The sequence below is a fragment of the Somniosus microcephalus genome, chromosome 4 (genome assembly GCF_052327205.1).
Source record: "Somniosus microcephalus isolate GS21.2 chromosome 4, FLI_Smic_1.0, whole genome shotgun sequence".
Lineage (NCBI taxonomy): Eukaryota > Metazoa > Chordata > Chondrichthyes > Squaliformes > Somniosidae > Somniosus > Somniosus microcephalus.
Window position 1 is genome coordinate 313,373,718 of NC_140990.1, and position 25,221 is coordinate 313,398,938.

General features: G+C 49.9%; 1 protein-coding gene across 3 annotated transcripts in view; it reads right to left on the bottom strand.

The window, feature by feature from the left end:
- Positions 1–25,221, bottom strand: part of spega (striated muscle enriched protein kinase a) — a 536,975-nt gene that overhangs the window by 61,359 nt on the left and 450,395 nt on the right. For all 3 annotated transcript variants that reach the window (XM_085986741.1, XM_085986740.1, XM_085986742.1), the window contains 2 exons: positions 19,035–19,178; positions 3,542–3,658 (listed from right to left, as the gene is read on the bottom strand). In XM_085986741.1, coding sequence (XP_085842867.1) covers positions 3,542–3,658; positions 19,035–19,178 — 261 coding nt within the window. The remainder of the gene's footprint in view (positions 1–3,541; positions 3,659–19,034; positions 19,179–25,221) is intronic.

The following is a 25,221-nucleotide window of genomic DNA, read 5'->3' on the forward strand; positions in this document are numbered from 1 at the left end:
TGACAGAGTGTGTAACAGCACAGTGACAGAGGGTGTGACATCACCGTGACAGGGGCTGTGACATCACAGTGACAGAGTCTGTGACATCACAGAGAGAGAGGGTCTGACATCATGACGACAGAGGGTGTGCCATCACAGCGACAGAGGGTGTGACATCACAGTGACAGATTGTGTGACATCACAGCGACAGAGGGTGTGACATCACAGCGACAGAGGGTGTGACATGACAGCAACAGTGGGTGTGACGTCACAGCGACAAAGTGTGTGACATCACAATGACAGGGGTATGACATCATGGTGACAGAGGGTGTGACATCACAGTGGCAGAGTGTGTGACAGCACAGTGACAGGGGGTGTGACATCACCATGACAGAGGGTGTGACATCACAGGGACAGAGTGTATGACATCACAGTGACGGGGGGGTGACATCATAGCGACAGAGGGCGTGACTCACAGTGACAGAGGATGTGACATCACAGTGACAGAGTGTGTGACATCACAGCGACAGAGGGTGCGACATCACCGCGACAGAGGGTGCGATTTTACCATGACAGAGGGTGTGACATCACCGTGACAAAGGGTATGACATCACCGTGACAAAGGGTGTGACATCACAGGGACAGAGGGTGTGACATCACAGGGACAGAGGGTGTGACATCACAGGGACAGTGTGTGTGACATCACAGTGACGGGGGTGTGACATCACTGTCACAGAGGGCGTGACATCACAGTGACATGGTGTGACATCACAGCTACAAAGGTTGTGACATCACAGGGACAGAGGATGTGACATCACAGGGACAGAGGGTGTGACATCACAGTGACAGAGGGTGTGACATCACAGGGACAGAGTATGTGACATCACAGGGACAGAGGGTGTGACATCACAGTGACAGAGGGTGTGACATCACAGGGGCAGAGTGTGTGACATCACCGTCACAGAGGGTGACATCACAGTGACAGAGGGTGTGACATCAGAGACAGAGTGTGTGACATCACAGTGACAGAGTGTGTGGCAGCACAGTGACAGGGGGTGTGACATCACCATGACAGAGGGTGCAACATCACAGGGACAGACTGTGTGACATCACAGCGACAGAGGGTGTGACATCACAGCGGCAGAGGGTGTGACATGACAGCAACAGTGGGTGTGACGTCACAGCGACAAAGTGTGTGACATCACAATGACAGGGGTGTGACATCATGGTGACAGAGGGTGTGACATCACAGTGGCAGAGTGTGTGACAGCACAGTGACGGGGGTGTGACATCATCATGACAGAGGGTGTGACATCACAGGGACAGAGTGTATGACATCACAGTGACGGGGGGGTGACATCACTGTGACAGGGGGTGTGACATCATAGCGACAGAGGGCGTGACTCACAGTGACAGAGGATGTGACATCACAGTGACAGAGTGTGTGACATCACAGCGACAGAGGGTGTGACATCACAGCGACAGAGGGTGTGACATCACCGCGACAGAGGGTGCGATTTTACCGTGACAGAGGGTGTGACATCACCGTGACAAAGGGTATGACATCACCGTGACAAAGGGTATGACATCACAGTGACAGAGGGTGTGACATCACAGGGACAGAGGGTGTGACATCACAGGGACAGAGGGTGTGACATCACAGGGACAGTGTGTGTGACATCACAGTGACGGGGGTGTGACATCACTGTCACAGAGGGTGTGACATCACAGTGACAGATGGTGTGACATCACAGCTACAAAGGTTGTGACATCACAGGGACAGAGGATGTGACATCACAGGGACAGAGGGTGGGACATCACAGTGACAGAGGGTGTGACATCACAGGGACAGAGTGTGTGACATCACAGTGACAGAGGGTGTGACATCACAGGGACACAGGGTGTGACAGCACAGGGGCAGAGCATGTGACAGCACAGTGATAGGGGGTGTGACATCACCGTGACAGAGGGTGTGACATCACAGTAACAGAGGGAGTGACATCATGTGACAGAATGTGTCATCATAGTGACAGATGGTGATATCAAAGTGACAGAGAGTGACATCACAGTGGCAGAGTGTGTCACATCACAGGGGCAGAGTGTGTGGTATCACAGGAACAGAGTATGTGACATCACAAAGACAGAGGGTGTGACATCACAGGGACAGGGTGTGTGACATCACAGGGACAGAGTGTTTGACATCACAGCAACAGAGAGTGTAACATCACAGCGACAGAGGGTGTGACTTTGACATCACCATGACAGAGGGTATGACATCACCATGACAGAGGGTGTGACATCACCATGACAGAGGGTATGACATCACCGTGACAGAGTGTGATATCACAGTGACATCACAGTGACAGAGGGTGTGACATCACAAGGACACTGTGTGTGACATCACAGTGACAGGGGGTGTGACATCATCATGACAGAGGCTGTGACATCACAGTGACAGGGGGTATGACATCACCGTGACAAAGGGTGTGACATCACAGGGACAGAGTGTGTGACATCACCGTCACAGAGGGTGACATCACAGTGACAGAGGGTGTAACATCAGAGACAGTGTGTGTGACATCACAGTGACAGAGGGTGTGACATCACCGTGACAGAATATGTGACATCACCATGACAGAGGGTGTGACATCACAGTGACAGAGTCTGTGACATCACAGAGACAGATGGTGTGACATCACAGTGACATAGGGTGTGACATCATAGTGACAGAGGGTGTGACATCACAGTGACAGAGGGTGTGACATTACCGTGACAGAGGGTGTGACATTACAGTGACAGTGGGTGTGACATCACAGTGACAGAGGGTGTGACATCAGAGACAGAGTGTGACATCACAGTGACATCACAGTGACAGAATATGTGACATCAGCATGACAGAGGGTGTGACATCACAGAGACAGAGTGTGACATCACAGGGTCAGAGTGTGTGACATCACAGTGACAGGGGATGTGACATCACTATGACAGAGGCTGTGACATCACAGTGACAGAGTCTGTGACATCACAGAGACAGAGGGTGTGACATCATAACAACAGAGGGTGTGCCATCACAGCGACAGAGGGTGTGACATCACAGTGACAGAGTGTGTGACATCACAGCGACAGAGGGTGTGACATCACAGCGACAGAGGGTGTGACATCACAGCGATAGTGGGTGTGACATCACAGCGACAGAGTGTGTGACACCACAATGACAGGGGTGTGACATCATGGTGACAGAGGGTGTGACATCACAGTGGCAGAGGGTGTGACATCCCAGTCACAGAGGGTGTGACATTACAGTGACAGAAGGTGTGACATCACAGGGACAGAGGGAGTGACATCTCAGTTACAGAGAATGTGAGATCACAGTGACAGAGAGTGTGACATCCCAGCGACAGAAGGCTTGACATCACAGTGACGGGCATGTGACATCATAGCGATAGAGGGTGTGACGTCACCGTGACAGAGATTGTGACATCACAGTGACAGAGATTGTGACATCACAGGGACAGAGGGTGTGGCATCACAGGGACAGAGTGAACAAGTAACAAAAGCTGACCTTTTAACCAGGTGACATTTGGCGATGGGCTTCCCGCTGGTAAACTGCAGAGGGTCAGGGGGTCGCCCTCAAGCAGCATCTGATCTTTAAGTTTAACGTGGAAGACCGGTGGGAAATCTGTGAACACAACCAAAGAGAAACCTCTTGAGGCATCAGTGAAAGGCACATTCTGACAGAATAAACCAACACACGGCAACTAAAAGTACAAACACACGCTCCCCAACTGCAGAAACTAACACTAGGGTTGTCAACCCTCCAGGATTGCCGTGGAGCCTCTGGGAGATAAATCTCCAGGGCACCGCTGTCAGCAACACCCAGGGGAAGCACTGCAGTCAAAAATACGTTGTTTTTCAGTTTCATTTACAAAACTATCGGAGATGGGAACAAAGGCTGTTAGATTGGGTGGGGTGGTTACAGGTCATGTAATGAACGCTCCAGGAATACATCCAATCGCAACCAACGCACACGATCTAAAAATTCCAACGGGTTAGATACAGAGTAAAGCTCCCTCTACACTGTCCCATCAAACATTCCCAGGGCAGGTACAGCACGGGTTAGATACAGAGTAAAGCTTCCTCTACACTGTCCCATTAAACACTCCCAGGGCAGGTACAGCACGGGTTAGATACAGAGTAAAGCTCCCTCTACACTGTCCCATCAAACACGCCCAGGGCAGGTACAGCACGGGTGAGATACAGAGTAAAGCTCCCTCTACACTGTCCCATCAAACACTCCCAGGGCAGGTACAGCACGGGTTAGATACAGAGTAAAGCTCCCTCTACACTGTCCCATCAAACACTCCCAGGGCAGGTACAGCACGGGTTAGGTACAGAGTAAAGCTCCCTCTACACTGTCCCATCAAACATTCCCAGGGCAGGTACAGCATGGGTTAGATACAGAGTAAAGCTCCCTCTACACTGTCCCATCAAACACTCCCAGGGCAGGTACAGCACGGGTTAGATACAGAGTAAAGCTCCGTCTACACTGTCCCATCAAACATTCCCAGGGCAGGTACAGCACGGGTTAGATACAGAGTAAAGCTCCCTCTACACTGTCCCATCAAACACTCCCAGGACAGGTACAGCACGGGTTAGATACAGAGTAAAGCTCCCTCTACACTGTCCCATCAAACATTCCCAGGGCAGGTACAGCACGGGTTAGATACAGAGTAAAGCTTCCTCTACACTGTCCCATCAAACACTCCCAGGGCAGGTACAGCACGGGTTAGATACTGAGTAAAGCTCCGTCTACACTGTCCCATCAAACATTCCCAGGGCAGGTACAGCACGGGTTAGATACAGAGTAAAGCTCCCTCTACACTGTCCCATCAAACACTCCCAGGGCAGGTACAGCATGGGTTAGGTACAGAGTAACGCTCCCTCTACACTGCCCCATCAAACACTCCCAGGGCAGGTACAGCATGGGTTAGATACAGAGTAAAGCTCCCTCTACACTCTCCCATCAAACACTCCCAGGGCAGGTACGGCATGGGTTAGATACAGAGTAAAGCTCCCTCTACACTGTCCCATCAAACACTCCCAGGGCAGGTACAGCACGGGTTAGATACAGAGTAAAGCTCCCTCTACACTGTCCCATCAAACACTCCCAGGGCAGGTACAGCACCGGTTAGATACAGAGTAAAGTTCCCTCTACACTGTCCCATCAAACACTCCCAAGGCAGGTACAGCACGGGGTTACATACAGAGTAAAGCTCCCTCTACACTGTCCCATCAAACACTCCCAGGGCAGGTACAGCACGGGTTAGATACAGAGTAAAGCTCCCTCTACACTGTCGCAACAAACACTCCCAGGGCAGGTCCAGCATGGGTTAGATACAGAGTAAGGCTCCCTCTACACTGTCGCATCAAACACTCCCGGGTCAGGTACAGCACGGGTTAGATACAGAGTAAAGCTCCCTCTACACTGTCCCATCAAACACTCCCAGGGCAGGTACAGCATGGGTTAGATACAGAGTAACGCTCCCTCTACACTGCCCCATCAAACACTCCCAGGGCAGGTACAGCACGGGTTAGATACAGAGTAAAGCTCCCTCTACACTGTCCCATCAAACACTCCCAGGGCAGGTACAGCACGGGTTAGATACAGAGTAAAGCTCCCTCTACACTGTCCCATCAAACACTCCCAGGGCAGGTACAGCACAGGTTAGGTACAGAGTAAAGCTCCCTCTACACTGTCCCATCAAACACTCCCAGGGCAGGTACAGCACGGGTTAGATACAGAGTAAAGCTCCCTCTACACTGTCCCATCAAACACTCCCAGGGCAGATACAGCACAGGTTAGATACAGTGTAAAGCTCCCTCTACACTGTCCCATCAAACACTCCCAGGGCAGGTACAGAGCGGCTTAGATACAGAGTGAAGCTCCAGCTACACTGTCCCCATCAAACACTCTCAGGGCAGGTACAGCGCGGGTTAGATACAGAGTAAAGCTCCCTCTACACTGTCCCATCAAACACTCCCAAGGCAGGTACAGCACCGGTTAGATACAGAGTAAAGTTCCCTCTACACTGTCCCATCAAACACTCCCAAGGCAGGTACAGCACGGGGTTACATACAGAGTAAAGCTCCCTCTACACTGTCCCATCAAACACTCCCAGGGCAGGTACAGCACGGGTTAGATACAGAGTAAAGCTCCCTCTACACTGTCGCAACAAACACTCCCAGGGCAGGTCCAGCATGGGTTAGATACAGAGTAAGGCTCCCTCTACACTGTCGCATCAAACACTCCCGGGTCAGGTACAGCACGGGTTAGATACAGAGTAAAGCTCCCTCTACACTGTCCCATCAAACACTCCCAGGGCAGGTACAGCATGGGTTAGATACAGAGTAACGCTCCCTCTACACTGCCCCATCAAACACTCCCAGGGCAGGTACAGCACGGGTTAGATACAGAGTAAAGCTCCCTCTACACTGTCCCATCAAACACTCCCAGGGCAGGTACAGCACGGGTTAGATACAGAGTAAAGCTCCCTCTACACTGTCCCATCAAACACTCCCAGGGCAGGTACAGCACAGGTTAGGTACAGAGTAAAGCTCCCTCTACACTGTCCCATCAAACACTCCCAGGGCAGGTACAGCACGGGTTAGATACAGAGTAAAGCTCCCTCTACACTGTCCCATCAAACACTCCCAGGGCAGGTACAGCACAGGTTAGATACAGTGTAAAGCTCCCTCTACACTGTCCCATCAAACACTCCCAGGGCAGGTACAGAGCGGCTTAGATACAGAGTGAAGCTCCAGCTACACTGTCCCCATCAAACACTCTCAGGGCAGGTACAGCGCGGGTTAGATACAGAGTAAAGCTCCCTCTACACTGTCCCATCAAACACTCCCAGGGCAGGTACAGCACCGGTTAGATACAGAGTAAAGTTCCCTCTACACTCTCCCATCAAACACTCCCAGGGCAGGTACGGCATGGGTTAGATACAGAGTAAAGCTCCCTCTACACTGTCCCATGAAACACTCCCAGGGCAGGTACAGCACGGGTTAGATACAGAGTAAAGCTCCCTCTACACTGTCGCAACAAACACTCCCAGGGCAGGTACAGCATGGGTTAGATACAGAGTAAAGCTCCCTCTACACTGTCGCATCAAACACTCCCGGGTCAGGTACAGCACGGGTTAGATACAGAGTAAAGCTCCCTCTACACTGTCCCATCAAACACTCCCAGGGCAGGTACAGCATGGGTTAGATACAGAGTAACGCTCCCTCTACACTGCCCCATCAAACACTCCCAGGGCAGGTACAGCACGGGTTAGATACAGAGTAAAGCTCCCTCTACACTGTCCCATCAAACACTCCCAGGGCAGGTACAGCACGGGTTAGATACAGAGTAAAGCTCCCTCTACACTGTCCCATCAAACACTCCCAGGGCAGGTACAGCACAGGTTAGGTACAGAGTAAAGCTCCCTCTACACTGTCCCATCAAACACTCCCAGGGCAGGTACAGCACGGGTTAGATACAGAGTAAAGCTCCCTCTACACTGTCCCATCAAACACTCCCAGGGCAGGTACAGCACAGGTTAGATACAGTGTAAAGCTCCCTCTACACTGTCCCATCAAACACTCCCAGGGCAGGTACAGAGCGGCTTAGATACAGAGTGAAGCTCCAGCTACACTGTCCCCATCAAACACTCTCAGGGCAGGTACAGCGCGGGTTAGATACAGAGTAAAGCTCCCTCTACACTGTCCCATCAAACACTCCCAGGGCAGCTACAGCGCGGGTTAGATACAGAGTAAAGCTCCTTCTACACTGTCCCATCAAACACTCCCAGGGCAGGTACAGCACGGGTTAGATACAGAGTAAAGCTCCCTCTACACTGTCGCAACAAACACTCCCAGGGCAGGTCCAGCATGGGTTAGATACAGAGTAAGGCTCCCTCTACACTGTCGCATCAAACACTCCCGGGTCAGGTACAGCACGGGTTAGATACAGAGTAAAGCTCCCTCTACACTGTCCCATCAAACACTCCCAGGGCAGGTACAGCATGGGTTAGATACAGAGTAACGCTCCCTCTACACTGCCCCATCAAACACTCCCAGGGCAGGTACAGCACGGGTTAGATACAGAGTAAAGCTCCCTCTACACTGTCCCATCAAACACTCCCAGGGCAGGTACAGCACGGGTTAGATACAGAGTAAAGCTCCCTCTACACTGTCCCATCAAACACTCCCAGGGCAGGTACAGCACAGGTTAGGTACAGAGTAAAGCTCCCTCTACACTGTCCCATCAAACACTCCCAGGGCAGGTACAGCACGGGTTAGATACAGAGTAAAGCTCCCTCTACACTGTCCCATCAAACACTCCCAGGGCAGGTACAGCACAGGTTAGATACAGTGTAAAGCTCCCTCTACACTGTCCCATCAAACACTCCCAGGGCAGGTACAGAGCGGCTTAGATACAGAGTGAAGCTCCAGCTACACTGTCCCCATCAAACACTCTCAGGGCAGGTACAGCGCGGGTTAGATACAGAGTAAAGCTCCCTCTACACTGTCCCATCAAACACTCCCAGGGCAGGTACAGCACCGGTTAGATACAGAGTAAAGTTCCCTCTACACTCTCCCATCAAACACTCCCAGGGCAGGTACGGCATGGGTTAGATACAGAGTAAAGCTCCCTCTACACTGTCCCATGAAACACTCCCAGGGCAGGTACAGCACGGGTTAGATACAGAGTAAAGCTCCCTCTACACTGTCGCAACAAACACTCCCAGGGCAGGTACAGCATGGGTTAGATACAGAGTAAAGCTCCCTCTACACTGTCGCATCAAACACTCCCGGGTCAGGTACAGCACGGGTTAGATACAGAGTAAAGCTCCCTCTACACTGTCCCATCAAACACTCCCAGGGCAGGTACAGCATGGGTTAGATACAGAGTAACGCTCCCTCTACACTGCCCCATCAAACACTCCCAGGGCAGGTACAGCACGGGTTAGATACAGAGTAAAGCTCCCTCTACACTGTCCCATCAAACACTCCCAGGGCAGGTACAGCACGGGTTAGATACAGAGTAAAGCTCCCTCTACACTGTCCCATCAAACACTCCCAGGGCAGGTACAGCACAGGTTAGGTACAGAGTAAAGCTCCCTCTACACTGTCCCATCAAACACTCCCAGGGCAGGTACAGCACGGGTTAGATACAGAGTAAAGCTCCCTCTACACTGTCCCATCAAACACTCCCAGGGCAGGTACAGCACAGGTTAGATACAGTGTAAAGCTCCCTCTACACTGTCCCATCAAACACTCCCAGGGCAGGTACAGAGCGGCTTAGATACAGAGTGAAGCTCCAGCTACACTGTCCCCATCAAACACTCTCAGGGCAGGTACAGCGCGGGTTAGATACAGAGTAAAGCTCCCTCTACACTGTCCCATCAAACACTCCCAGGGCAGCTACAGCGCGGGTTAGATACAGAGTAAAGCTCCTTCTACACTGTCCCATCAAACACTCCCAGGGCAGGTACAGCACGGGTTAGATACAGAGTAAAACTCCCTCTACACTGTCCCATCAAACACTCCCAGGGCAGGTACAGTACGGGTTAGAAGCAGCGTACAGCTCCCTCTACACTGTCCCATCAAACACTCCCAGGGCAGGTAGAGCACAGGTTAGATACAGAGTAAAGCTCCCTCTACACTGTCCCATCAAACACTCCCAGGGCAGGTACAGCACGGGGTTAGATACAGAGTAAAGCTTCCTCTACACTGTCCCATCAAACACTCCCAGGGCAGGTACAGCACTGGGTTAGATATAGAGTAAAGCTCCCTCTACACTGTCCCATCAAACACTCCCAGGACAGCTACAGCACGGGTTAGATGCATAAGAACATAAGAAGTAGGAGCAGGAGTAGGCCATACAGCCCCTCGGGCCTGCTCCGCCATTCAATAGGATCATGGCTGATCCGAACCTAGACTCACGTCCACTTCCCTGCCCGCTCCCCGTAACCCCTAATTCCCTTATCAGCTAGGAAACTGTCTATCTCCATTTTAAAGTTATTTAATGTCGCAGCTTCCACAGCTCTCTGAGGTAGCAAATTCCATAGACTTACTACCCTCTGAGTGAAGAAGTTTCTCCTCATCTCAGTTTTGAAAGGGCAGCCCCTTATTCTAAGATTATGCCCCCTAGTTCTAGTCTCACCCATCAGTGGAAACATCCTCACCGCATCTGTTGTGTATGTACCTTTAAGAGAAGAACTGATTCTATACTGCAGTACCGGCAGTGACCACCCCTGTATATAAAGCCATAGCAGGCTTCTGTACGTCAGTCTTAAGTTACCCTCTGTTCAGTAAATACCTGTTATTATTGTTCTCCTGCAGTCCGTGTATTATTTATACTCGGACACTACATTGGCGACGAACAGGTTCGAACTCACCTGCAGTACTGCATCACCTCACGGGGATCTTTCCTTGAGAAGAAGCTATTGGAGGACGAAGTCAGAACAACAAGCGTCGACCGCGGGCAACTGCCGAAGGATCCATCGGAGTCGGAGAGTTGCAGGAGAGGCTGTGGAGAGCTGGGCTTGGCTCCCCAGTCAAGGTGTTCCAGCAAATTGTGCTGGTAGCAGGTAGTGCACTGACCCTTCCGGACTGCGGCGGGCTCGAGCTCGATCGAGCGGCTCTGCAAAGGGGCTGTGCAGCGTCGTCGGGAGGAAAAGAGAGCGAGAGAGGGTGGAGCGCACAGGGTACGGTCGGTGCTCAAGCACCGGGCAGCGTAGCGAAAATAAAACAAGGGGAAGGAAAAGTGAGACGCGCCAAAGCCGCGGGTCGCCGCCATTACCCTGCAGAACGCTAGGAGCAGCGTGGCAGCAAGGGGAAGAAGGAAAAGCGCGGGAGGCGCCATTTTATTCCATTGGGGAAGAAGGAAAAGCGCGGGAGGCACCATTTTAATCCATTGGTGAAGAAGAAAAAGTGCGGGAGGCGCCATTTAAAATCACCCAAGATGCCGAAAAGTGGCAGTATCACTGCTTTCGACAACGAGGTAGAAGACTGGACCACGTATGTGGAAAGAATTGAAGTGTACTGCAAGGCAAATGAGGTGGCCGATGGAAAGAAGGCGTCGGTATTATTAAATTTGATGGGCGCGAGAACGTACGGCCTATTGCGGAATTTAATTACCCCAGCTAAACCAATGGAGAAAAGTTTTGAGGAGATTGTTAATATCTTACAGGAACACCTAAACCCTACACCGCTGCTGATAGCAGAAAGATTCAAGTTCCATAAAAGAAACCAGCACAAAGATGAGAGCAATGCTGATTATCTTACGGAACTATGCAAGTTATCGAAGCACTGCCAGTTCAGAGCAGGAGTGGCAGACACCTTACGGGATAAGTTTGTCCGCGGGCTCCAGAGTGAAGGAACCCAGAAACGACTACTTTCGGAAAAGGACCTGACGCTAGAACAGGCTTTCAGTGTGGCAGTAGCCTACGAAGCAGCAGCACGGGTAGCTGCGGAAATACAACAGAAACCACAGGAATACAGTGCTAACGAAATGGCGTATGGAGCAGAAAAGTGCTATCGCTGCGGCAGAACAACCCATGATCAGAAGGACTGCTGGTTTAAGGACAAAGTATGCAGGCAATGTGGGAAAATGGGACATATAGCAAGAGTCTGCAGGTCGGGAAAGAAAACCAACACTACAAGAACTACTAAGGAAAAGTACAAGAAAGTAAAGAAATTGACAGACAGTAGTTCGGAAGATCAGGAGAGTGATAAGACTCCGGGAGCAGGAGACTAAGTTGTCTAAAGTTACACAACGTGATCGCAAAGGAGGATCACCGAACCATTTGGGTCACCCGCATGATAGCAGGGTCCCCAGTAAAGATGGAATTGGACACAGGATCAGCCCTAACTGTCATGAATCGACGAGACTATGAGCGGCTATTCCCACACATACCCTTGAAGGACACGTCCATTGCATTGAAGACATACATGGGGCAAAAAGTCTACCCCAGAGGAAAAATAAGGGTGCCAGTTGAATACAACGGCAAGGAAACACAGAAACTGTATCTATATATACTACCAGATGGAGGACCACCATTATTGGAACGTGAATGGATCCGAAAAATACAATTGGATTGGCATTCCATTCAGGCGCTAACTGTGACTGATAAAAAGGATGATGACGTCACACCTGGACGACTGACAAAGGTTCTAACTGACGCGAAAGAGGTGTTCCAACAAGGACTTGGGACTCTAAAAGGAGTAACGGCAATGATAAAAATCGAAGATAACGCAAACCCAAAATTTTTTAAGGCCAGACCGGTACCTTACGCGATCCGCCCAGCCGTTGAAGCAGAGCTGGAGAGTCTGGAGCGTTCGGGTGTGCTGTCCAAGGTGGACTGGAGCGAGTGGGCCACACCCATCGTTCCTGTAATGAAGAAATCATTGAGCAGCACGCTTGGGGAACCGAAGGAGGTTCGCATCTGTCGAATGTCTACCTGTTACAAACTCAAGTATAGAGAAGGAAACCCGAAATGACCCGACACTCTCTCGGGTCTATGATTTGACGGTGAAGGGATGGCCAGCACATGGCGACTCACTGTTGCCAGCATTCTCGCCAAGGAGAGAACAGCTGTCAGTGTGCCGGGGGACCTTGATGTGTGGATCCCGAGTGGTAATTCCACCCAAGTTGAGAGATAGAGTGCTCAATGAGCTTCATGAGGGTCATCTGGGAGGGGTAAAAATGAAGAGCCTAGCCAGGGCGTTTGTGTGGTGGCCGGGAATCGATCAAGAAATCGAGGATATGACCAAGAGATGCACAGGATGCCAGAAGGTCCAAAACGCTCCACCACAGGCCCCGCTACATCCATGGGAGTGGCCCTCATCTCCATGGCAACGGGTACACATTGATTTTGCTGGTCCATTTATGGACTCAATGTTCCTAATCGCTGTGGACGCCCATTCAAAATGGCCAGAGGTCATCAAAATGTCCTCCACCACCACAGAGAAAACTATTGCAGTCCGATGGACCATCTTCACCAGGAATGGCTTGCCAGAACAGATTTGCTCCGACAATGGGCCACAGTTTGTGTCCGAGGATTTCCGGAGGTTTCTGAGGAATAATGGGGTGAAACATTACACATCTGCCCCATATCATCCAGCCACAAATGGATTGGCTGAGAGGTTTGTTCAGACCTTTAAAAAGGCCATAAAGGCAATGCATAATGACGACATACCGCTACAACACAAGGTGGATAATTTCTTGTTTGCTTACCGGAATGCGACACATGCAGTCACCAACCAAGCTCCAGCCGTAATGTTCTTCAACCGAAGGCTAAGATGTCACCTGGATTTGCTCAAACCAAACATAAGACGAGATGTTGAGGATAAGCAATTCCAGCACATCAATGAGAAGCCAACCAGGAGCTTCAAGATAGGGCAACCAGTCTTGGCCCGCGACTACTGAACAGAAAAATGGCAGACAGGAACGATATGCACACAGCAGGGACCACTAATGTACAGTGGACGTTGGAGAGAGCATCGTGAGACGCCATGCTGACCAGATTCTAGAGTCACAGGAACAAGCCAAATCCATACCACGAGCAGGTGCACCTGGTAATCAACTCGAAGTACAGATTGCGTCTACCCCAGAAGCAGTGGTATTGGAAGCTGACGAACCAACCAATGACAATGAGGCAGAATCAACTCCGCCGCAAGAACAGGATACTCGAGAAAGGCGCTATCCAGTCAGGATCAGGAAGCCTCCTCAAAGACTGAACTTATAAATGATTACTTCAGTTGATGTATATAGTACAGAGAAAATTGTAATTGTAATTAGTTATTATTTAGTTGTTATCTAAAAGGGGAGGAATTGTTATGTATGTACCTTTAAGAGAAGAACTGATTCTATACTGCAGTACCGGCAGTGACCACCCCTGTATATAAAGCCATAGCAGGCTTCTGTATTTCAGTCTTAAGTTACCCTCTGTTCAGTAAATACCTGTTATTATTGTTCTCCTGCAGTCCGTGTATTATTTATACTCGGACACTACAGCATCCACCCGATCAAGCCCCCTCACAATCTTATATGTTTCGATAAGATCGCCTCTCATTCTTCTGAATTCCAATGAGTAGAGGCCCAACCTACTCAACCTTTCCTCATAAGTCAACCCCCTCATCCCCGGAATCAACCGAGTGAACCTTCTCTGAACTGCCTCGAGAGCAAGTATATCTTTTCTTAAATATGGAAACCAAAACTGTACGCAGTATTCCAGGTGTGGCCTCACCAGTACCCTGTATAACTGAAGCAAGACTTCCCTGCTTTTATACTCCATCCCCCTTGCAATAAAAGCCAAGATTCCATTGGCCTTCCTGATCACCTGCTGTACCTGCATACTAACCTCTGTTTCATGCACCACGACCCCAGATCCCTTTATACTGTAGCACTTTGCAGTTTCTCTCCATTTAGATAATAGCTTGCTCTTTGATTTTTTCTGCCAAAGTGCATAACCTCACACTTTCCAACATTATATTCCATCTGCCAAATTTCTGCCCACTCACTTAGCCTGTCTATGTCCTTTTGCAGGTTTTTTATGTCCTCCTCACTCACTGCTTTCCCTCCCATCTTTGTATCGTCGGCAAACTTGGATATGTTGCACTCGGTCCCTTCCTCCAAATCGTTAATATAGATTGTAAAGAGTTGGGTCCCAGCACTGACCCCTGTGGAACACCACTAATCACTGATTGCCAACCCGAGAATGAACCATTTATCCCAACTCTCTGTTTTCTGTTAGATAGCCAATCCTCCACCCATGCCAGTATATTACCCCGAATCCCGTGATTTTTTATCTTGTGCAGTAATCTTTTGTGTGACACCTTGTCAAATGCCTTTTGGAAGTCCAAATACACCACATCCACTGGTTCCCCTTTATCCACCCTGTTTGTTACATCCTCAAAGAATTCGAGCAAATTTGTCAAACATGACTTCCCCTTCATAAAACCATGCTGACTCTGTCCGATTAAATTATGCTTATCCAAATGTCCTGTTATTGCTTCCTTAATAATGGACTCCAATATTTTACCAACCACAGATGTTAGGCTAACTGGTCTATAGTTTCCAGCCTTTTGTCTACTTCCTTTTTTAAATAAGGGCATTACATTAGCAGTTTTCCAATCTGCTGGGACCTTTCCTGAATCCAGGGAGTTTTGGAAAATTACCACTAATGCATCCGCAATCCCTACCGCTACTTCTCTCAAGACCCTAGGATGTAAGCCATCAGGTACAGGGGATTTATCCGCCTTTAGTCCCATTATCTTACTGAGTACCACCTCCTTAGTGATGTTAATCGTGTTTAGCTCCTCCCCCCCATAGCCCCCTGTTTGTCCAGTGTTGGGATATTTTTAGTGTCCTCTACTGTAAAGACTGTGCAGAGTACAGCTCCCTCTACACTGTCCCATGAAACACTCCCAGGGCAGGTACAGCACGGGTTAGATACAGAGTAAAGCTCCCTCTACACTGTCCCATCAAACACTCCCAGGGCAGGTACAGCACGGGTTAGATACAGAGTAAAGCTCCCTCTACACTGTCCCATCAAACACTCCCAGTGCAGGTACAGCACGGGGTTAGATACAGAGTAAAGCGTGCGTAAAGATACAGCGTGCTAAGCTTGAATAAAGGAGACTATGAAGGTATGAGAGCGGAATTGAGTAGAGTGGATTGGGAAAATAGATTCAAGGGTAAGACGATACATGATCAGTAGTGTACATTTAAGGAGTTATTTTACAACTTCCAGAAAAAAAATATTCCACTGAGAAGAAAAGGGTGTAAAAGAAAAGGCAGCCATCCATGGCTAAGTAAAGAAATTAAGGATAGTATTCGACTAAAAACAAGGGCATATAAGGTAGCCAAATCTAGTGGGAGGATAGAGGATTGGGAAAACTTTAAAAGACAGCAAAAAATAACAAAAAGATTAAGAAAGGGAAGATAGATTATGAAAGTAAATTAGCAAAAAATATAAAAACAGATAGTAAGAGTTTTTATAGTTATATAAAAAGAAAAAGGGTGGCTAAAGTAAATGTTGGTCCCTTAGAGGATGAGACCGGGAAATTAATGGTGGGAAATATGGAGATGGCAAAAACACTGAATGAATATTTTAGATCAGTCTTTACAGTAGAAGACACTAAGAATATCCCAACACTGGACAAACAGGGTGCTAAAGGGGGGGAGGAGCTAAACACGATCAAAATCACTAAGGAAGTGGTACTCGGTAAAATAATGGGACTCAAGGCAGATAAATCACCTGGACCTGATGGCTTACATCCTAGGGCCTTGAGGGAAGTGGCGGTAGGGATTGTGGATGCATTGGTAATAATTTTCCAAAACTCCCTGGACTCGGCAAAGGTCCCGGCAGACTGGAAAACTGCGAATGTAACACCCTTATTTAAAAAGGGCAGTTGACAGAAGGCTGGAAACTATAGACCGGTTAGCCTAACATCTGTGGTAGGTAAAATTTTGGAGTCCATTATTAAGGAGACAGTAACAGGACATTTGGATAATCATAATTTAATAGGACAAAGTCAGCATGGTTTTATGAAGGGGAGGTCATGTTTGACAAATTTGCTGGAGTTCTTTGAGGAAGTAACATATAGGGTGGATAAAGGGGAACCAGTGGACGTAGTGTATTTAGACTTCCAAAAGGCATTTGACAAGGTGCCACACAAAAGATTATTGCTTAAGATAAAAAATCACGGGATTGGGGGTAATATTCTGGCATGGATAGAGGATTGGCTATCTAACAGAAGGCAGAGAGTTGGGATAAATGGTTCATTCTCAGACTGGCAATCAGTAACTAGTGGTGTTCCGCAGGGGTCAGTGCTGGGTCCCCAACTCTTTACAATCTATATTAACGATTTGGAGGAGGGGACCGAGTGTAACATATCAAAGTTTGCAGATGATACTAAGATGGGAGGGAAAGTAGTGAGTGAGGAGGACATAAAAAACCTGCAAGGGGACATAGACTGGCTAAGTAAGTGGGCAGAGATTTGGCAGATGGAATACAATACTGGAAAGTGTGAGGTTATGCACTTTGGCAGGAAAAATCGTAGAGCAAGTTATTATCTTAATGGCAAGAAACTGGAAAGTACTGAAGTACAAAGGGATCTGGGGGTCCTGGTGCACGAAACTCAAAAGGTTAGTATGCAGGTGCAGCAAGTGATTAAGAAGGCCAATGGAATGTTGGCTTTCATTGCTAGGGGGATAGAATATAAAAATAGGGAGGTATTGCTTCAGTTGTACAAGGTATTGGTGAGACCGCACCTGGAATACTGCGTACAGTTTTGGTGTCCATACTTAAGAAGGGACATACTTGCTCTCGAGTCAGTACAAAGAAGGTTCACTCGGTTAATCCCGGGGATGAGGGGATGGACATATGAGGAGAGGTTGAGTAGATTGGGACTCTACTCATTGGAGTTCAGAAGAATGAGAGGCGATCTTATTGAAACATATAAGATTGTGAAGGGGTTGGATCGGGTGGATGCGGGGAGGATGTTCCCGATGATGGGTGAAACTAGAACTAGGGGGCATAGTCTTAGAATAAGGGGCTGCTCTTTCAAAACTGAGATGAGGAGGAACTACTTCACTCAGAGGGTGGTAGGTCCATGGAATATGCTGCCCCAAAAAGCTGTGGAAGCTACATCATTACATTAATTTAAAACAAAAATAGACAGTTTCCTAGAAGTAAAGGGAATTAAGGGTTACGGGGAGCGGGCAGGGATTTGGACATGAGTCTAGGTTCGGATCGGTCATGGCCCTGTGGGTAGCGGAGCGGGCCCAGGGGCCGTGTAGCCTGATCCTGCTCCTATTTCGTGTGTCTAATTCTGTTAGATTCAGGAGATGGTTCTGTGATAGTAGATTGGCAGTTAGGATCAGATCAGCCACGATCTTATTGAATGGCGGAGCAGGCTCGAGAGGCCGATTGGCCTACTCCTGCTCCTATTTCTTATGTTCTTATGTACACTGTCCCATCAAACACTCCCAGGGCAGGGACAGCACGGGTTAGATACAGATTAAAGCTCCCTCTACACTGTCCCATCAAACACTCCCAGGGCAGGTACAGCACGGGGTTAGATACAGAGTAAAGCTCCCTCTACACTGACCCATCAAACACTCCCAGGGCAGATACAGCACGGGTTAGATACAGAGTAAAGCTCCCTCTACACTGTCCCATCAAACACTCCCAGGGCAGGGACAGCACGGGTTAGATACAGAGTAAATCTCCCTCTACACTGTCCCATCAAACACTCCCAGGGCAGGTACAGCACGGGGTTAGATACAGAGTAAAGCTCCCGCTACACTGTCCCATCAAACACTCCCAGGGCAGGTACAGCACGGGGTTAGATACAGAGTAAAGCTCCCGCTACACTGTCCCATCAAACACTCCCAGGGCAGGTACAGCACGGGTTAGATACAGAGTAAAGCTCCCTCTACACTGTCCCATCAAACACTCCCAGGGCAGGTACAGCACGGGGTTAGATACAGAGTAAAGCTCCCTCTACACTGTCCCATCAAACACTCCCAGGGCAGGTACAGCACGGGGTTAGATACAGAGTAAAGCTCCCTCTACACTGTCCCATCAAACACTCCCAGGGCAGGTACAGCACGGGTTAGATACAGAGTAAAGCTCCCTCTACACTGTCCCATCAAACACTCCCAGGGCAGGTACAGCACGGGGTTAGATACAGAGTAAAGCTCCCGCTACACTGTCCCATCAAACACTCCCAGGGCAGGTACAGCACGGGTTAGATACAGAGTAAAGCTCCCTCTACACTGTCCCATCAAACACTCCCAGGGCAGGTACAGCACGGGGTTAGATACAGAGTAAAGCTCCCTCTACACTGTCCCATCAAACACTCCCAGGGCAGGTACAGCACGGGTTAGATACAGAGTAAAGCTCCCTCTACACTGTCCCATCAAACACTCCCAGGGCAGGTACAGCACGGGTTAGATACAGAGTAAAGCTCCCTCTTCAGTCCCTCTCCAGCACCTGAAGCACTCCTGCGATAGAGCATTGAGCTGTCTTCAGAAGCTACTGCCAGCGAGATATTGGGTTGGGATATTGCCTTGTCTCTCCTCATTCGCGAGAAGCCCCATCGATCCCACCGTGATCTTCGTTCTCCATGAGTAGACGCTGTGGATAAAAAAACAAGGTGACTGAATTAGGCTGATGCGAACCCCACCCTTCAGCTCCGTTGCCACTCGCGCAATTGCACGATGGTGAAAATATATCCCTTTCCCACTCCCTTGCTGCACAATACTTGTCCATTGGTGGCGACACCTCGTGGGAACAATAAGAGAAACATGCGAAAACTAATCCTCACACGTGACTTGATGGGAGGGGTGGCGAGATATTGGAAACGTTGTGTATTATCTGAACAGCAATAGATTGGGAGAAGGGGAAGTGCAACGAGACCTGGGTGTCCTTGTGCACCAGTCGCTGAAGGTAAGCATGCAGGTACAGCAGGTGGTTAAGAAGGCAAATGGTATGTTGGCCTTCATAGCGAGAGGATTCGAGTACAGGAGCAAGGATGTCTTGCTGCAGTTGTACAGGGCCTTGGTGAGAACACACCTTGAGTATTGTGTGCAGTTTTGGTCGCCTTATCTGAGGAAGGATGTTCTTGCCATGGAGGGAGTGCAGCGAAGATTCACCAGACTGATACCTGGGATGGCAGGAATGACGTATGAGGAGAGATTGGGTCGATTGGGCTTATATTTGCTGGAGTTCAGAAGAATGAGAGGGGATCTCATTGAAACTTATAAAATTCTAACAGGACTAGACGGACTAGATGCAGGAAGGATGTTTCCGATGGCGGAGGAGTCTAGAACCAGGGGTCACAGTCTAAGGATAAGTGGTAAGCCATTTAGGACAGAGATGAGGAGGAATTTCTTCACCCAGAGAGTGGTGAACCTGTGGAATTCCCTACCACAGAAGGCAGTTGAGGCCAATTCATTAAATATATTCAAGAAGGAGTTAGATATATTTCTTAAGGCTAAGGGGATCAAGGGATATGGGGAGAAAGCAGGGACAGGGTACTGAATTTGGACGATCAGCCATGATCTCATTAAATGGCGGAGCAGGCTCGAGGTGCTGAATGGCCTACTCCTGCTCCTATCTTCTATGTTTCTAAGTTTCTTTATAGAGTAAAAGAAAATACTAGCATTTCTATAGCTCCTTTCACGACCACCGGATGTCCCGAAGTGCCGTACAGCCAACGAAGTCCTTTTGAAGTGTAGTCACTGTTGTAAAGTAGGAAACACGGCAGCCAATTTGCGCACAGCAAGCTCCCACAAACAGCAGTGTAATAATGACCAGATCATCTGTTTTTTTGTGATGTTGTTTGAGCGATAAATATTGGTTCCAGATCTCCCCTGCGCTTCTTCGAAATAGTGACAGTGGGATCTTTTACGTCCACCAGAGAGGGCAGGCGGGCCTGCGATTCCACGTCTCACCTAAAAGACGGCACCTCCAACAGTGCAGCGCTCCCTCAGTACTGCCCCTCCGACAGTGCAGCCCTCCCTCAGTACTGCCCCTCCGACAGTGGAGCGCTCCCTCAGTACTGCCCCTCCGACAGTGCAGCCCTCCCTCAGTACTGCCCCTCTGACAGTGGAGCGCTCCCTCAGTACTGCCCCTCCGACAGTGCAGCGCTCCCTCAGTACTGCCCCTCCTACAGTGCAGCGCTCCCTAAGTACTGCCCCTCCGACAGTGCTGCGCTCCCTCAGTACTGCCCCTCCGACAGTGCAGCACTCCCTCAGTACTGCCCTTCCGACAGTGTGGAGCTCCCTCAGTACTGCCCCTCCGACAGTGCAGCGCTCCCTCAGCACTGACCCTCCGACAGTGCAGTGCTCCCTCAGGACTGTCCCTCCTACAGTGCAGCGCTCCCTCAGTACTGCCCCTCCGACAGTGCTGCGCTCCCTCAGTACTGCCCCGACAGTGCTGTGCTCCCTCAGTACTGCCCCTCTGACAGTGCTGCGCTCCCTCAGTACTGCCCCGACAGTGCAGAACTCCCTCAGTACTGCCCCTCCGACAGTGCGGTGCTCCTTCAGCACTGTCCCTCCGACAGTGCAGCACTCCCTCAGTACTGCCCCTCCGACAGTGCAGCGCTCCCTCAGTACTGCCCCGACAGTGCAGCGCTCCCTCAGTACTGCCCCGACAGTGCAGCGCTCCCTCAGTACTGCCCCTCCGACAGTGCAGCGCTCCCTCAGTACTGCCCCTCCGACAGTGCAGCGCTCCCTCAGTACTGCCCCTCCGACAGTGCAGCGCTCCCTCAGTACTGCCCCGACAGTGCAGCGCTCCCTCAGTACTGCCCCGACAGTGCAGCGCTCCCTCAGTACTGCCCCTCCGACAGTGCAGCGCTCCCTCAGTACTGCCCCTCCGACAGTGCAGCGCTCCCTCAGTACTGCCCCTCCGACAGTGCAGCGCTCCCTCAGTACTGCCCCTCCGACAGTGCGGCGCTCCCTCAGTACTGGCCTGGTTTATGGGCTCAAGTCCCCGGAGTGGGGCTCGAACCCACGACCTTCTGACTCAGAGGCGAGAGTTCAACACCCCGAGCCGCGTGGAGTTGGAGGAATTGCGATCAATTGGAGGAGGAGCATAGAACTGGAGAGAAGAAGTGGGGATTGCAAAGGCCAAGGACTGCAGTACTCCAGGGTAGTGTTGACAACTGACCAGCCAGCTTGGTTCATTGGTGAGGCCCGGAGCTGGTAGACCTGTCTCCGGGGGCTGGGATTGGTCCGCTTGGCTGCCATTGCCTGAAGGAACAGGATGGTCCTGGCGGGTCAAGTGGTGGGAAGCTGACCATTGCTGTGTGATGGCAGGCTGCACGGTATTGGCTGCTTAAACGGCAGTAGTGCCCCTGCAACAACAACAACTTGCAATTATACAGCGCCTTTAATGTAGTAAAACATCCCAAGGCGCTTCACAGGAGCGATTATCAAACAAAATTTGATGCCGAGCCACATACGGAGATATTTGGACAGGTGACCAAAAGCTTTGGTCAAAGAGGTAGGTTTTAAGGAGCATCTTAAAGGAGGAGAGAGAGAGGGAGAGGTTTAGGGAGGGAATTCCAGAGCTCAGGGCCCAGGCGGCTGAAGGCACGGCCGCCAATGGTGGAGTGATTAAAATCGGGGATGCTCAAGAGGCCAGAATTGGAGGAGCGCAGAGATCTCAGAGGGTTGTCGGGCTAGAGGAGGTTACAGAGATAGGGAGAGGCAAGGCCATGGAGGGGTTGGCAAACAAGGATGAGAATTTTAAAATGGGGGCATTCCTGGACCGGGAGCCAATGTGGGTCAGCGAGCACAGGGGTGGTGGGTGAACAGGACTTACATAGGATTACATCGAATTTACAGCACAGAAACAGGCCACTCGGCCCAACCAGTCCATGCCGGCGTTTATGCTCCACTCGAGCCTCCTCCCGTCTTTCACCATCTAAATCTATCAGCGTAACCCTCTATTCCCTTCTCCCTCATATGCTTATCTAGCCTCCCCTTAAATGCATCTATACCATTCACTTCAACCACTCCCTGTGGTAGCGAGTTCCACATTCTCACCACTCTCTGGGTAAAGAAGTTTCTTCTGAATTCCCTATTGGATTTCTTGGTGACTATCTTATATTGACGGCCTCTAGTTATGCTCTTCCCCACAAGTGGAAACATTCTCTCTGTGTCCACTCTATCAAAACCTCTCATCATTTTAAAGACCTCTATTAGGTCACCCCTCAACCTTCTTTTTTCAAGAGAAAAGAGACCCAGCTTGTTCATCCTTTCCGGATGTGTATTCCCTCACATTTCTGGTATCATCCTTGTGAATCTTCTCTGCACCCTCTCCAGTGCCTCTATATCCTTTTTATAATATGGTGACCAGAAAGGTACGCAGTACTCCAACTGTGGTCTAACCAAGGTTTGATACAGGTTTAGTATAACTTCCCTACTTTTCAATTCTATACCTCTAGAAATAAACCCTAGTGCTTGGGTTGCTTTTTTTATGGCCTTGCTAACCTGTGTCGCAACTTTTAGTGATTTGTGTATTTGTACTCCGAGATCCCTTTGTTCCTCTACCCCACCTAGACTCGCACCCTCCAGGTAATAAGTGACCTCCCTATTCTTCCTACCAAAATACCTCACATTTATCTGTGTTGAACTTCATTCATTTGCCCATTCTGCAAGTTTATTAATGTCCTCCTGAAATTTGTTGCAGTCCTCCTCAGTATCGACTATCCCCCCCCAATTTGGTGTCATCCGCAAATTTAGAAATTGTGATTCTAAAGTCTAAATTGTTAATGTAAATTGTGAACAGCAGTGGTCCCAGCACTGATCCTTGTGGAACACCACTACCCACCTTCTGCCACTGTGAATAGCTACCCTTTACTCCCACTCTCTGCTTTCAGTCCTGACGCCAGCCAGCAATCCATTCTGCTACTCGTCCCCTGACTCCGCATTCTCTGACCTTGTTCAGCAGTCCATTATGGGGTACCTTATCGAAGGCCTTTTGAAAATCTAGATAAATGACATCTACTGCATTACCATTGTCTACTCTCTCTGTTATCTCTTCAAATAATTCAATAAGGTTGGTCAAGCAAGACTTTCCCTTTTGAAATCCATGCTGACTAATCATTACTATACTTTTCGGTTCTTGGTGCGAGTTGGGACACGGGCAGCAGAGTTTTGGATCAGCTCAGGTTTATGGAGGGTGGAAGATGGTAGGCCGGCCAGGAGAGCATTGGAATAGTCACGTCTAGAGACAACAAAGACATGGACGAGACATGCACGCGGAGTACTGGCTCTTACAGACCTGTGTCCAAGGATTCCAAACTTGGGCAAATGGGAATGTGCCCCTGACGGGGCCGGTGGCTGGGATTCTCCCCCGGAGCTGCTCCCGCTCCGCCCGCATTAACTCGCTGGAAGTGCGGTGGAAACGAGGAATTTCCCACTAGGTTGAAGGGTGATCTGCTCGAGGGGTTTAAAATGATAAAGGGATTCGATAGGGTAGATAGGGAGAAACTATTTCCTCTGGTGGGGGGAGTCCAGAACAAGTGGATATAATCTTATAAATTAGAGCCAGGCCGTTCAGGGGTGATGTCAGGAAGCATTTCTTCACACAAAGGGCAGTGGAAATCTGGAACTCTCTCCCCCAAAAGGAGGTGGATGCGGGGGGTCAATTGGAGCTTTCAAGACCGAGGCCGATAGATTTTTGTTGGGTAAGGGTATCAAGGAATGTGGAGTAAAGGCGGGTAACTGGAGTTGAGGTGCAGATCAGCCAGGATCTAATTGAATGGTGGAGCAGGCTCAATGGGCTGAATGAGTAAATCCTATTCCTATGTAACAGGCTCAAACAGCAGTATGGCCTCCTCCTGTTCCTGTGTAACAGGCTCGAGGGGCTGAATGGCCTCCTCCTGTTCCTATGTAACAGGCTCAAGGGGCTGAATGGCCTCCTCCTGTTCCTGTGTAACAGGCTCGAGGGGCTGAATGGCCTCCTCCTGTTCCTATGTAACAGGCTCGAGGGGCTGAATGGCCTCCTCCTATTCCTATGTAATAGGCTCGAACAGCAGAATGGCCTCCTCCTGTTCCTATGTAACAGGCTCGAGGGGCTGAATGGCCTCCTCCTATTCCTATGTAATAGGCTCGAACAGCAGAATGGCCTCCTCCTGTTCCTGTGTAACAGGCTCGAGGGGCTGAATGGCCTCCTCCTGTTCCTGTGTAACAGGCTCGCGGGACTGAATGGGCCTCCTCCTGTTCCTATGTAACAGGCTCGAGGGGTTGAATGGCCTCCTCCTGCTCCTATGTAACAGGCTCGAGGGGCTGAATGGCCTTGTCCTGTTCCTGTGTAACAGGCTTGAGGGGCTGAATGGCCTCCTCCTGTTCCTGTGTAACAGGCTCGAGGGGCTGAATGGCCTCGTCCTGTTCCTGTGTAACAGACTCGAGGGGCTGAATGGCCTTGTCCTGTTCCTGTGTAACAAACTCGAGGGGCTGAATGGCCTTCTCATGTCCCTATCCACCTCAGGCAAGTGTAAACTCTACCTCTGTGGAGCGCTTAATAACTTGGCTCGGAGGCTCCTGATACCAGGTGATGGGTTCCAGCACATGTTATAACCATCAGGAAAGACTGAACAGGCTGTTGCTCTTTTCTCTAGAAAACAGATGACCTGATGGGGGGGTTCGACAGGGTAGATGTAGAGAAG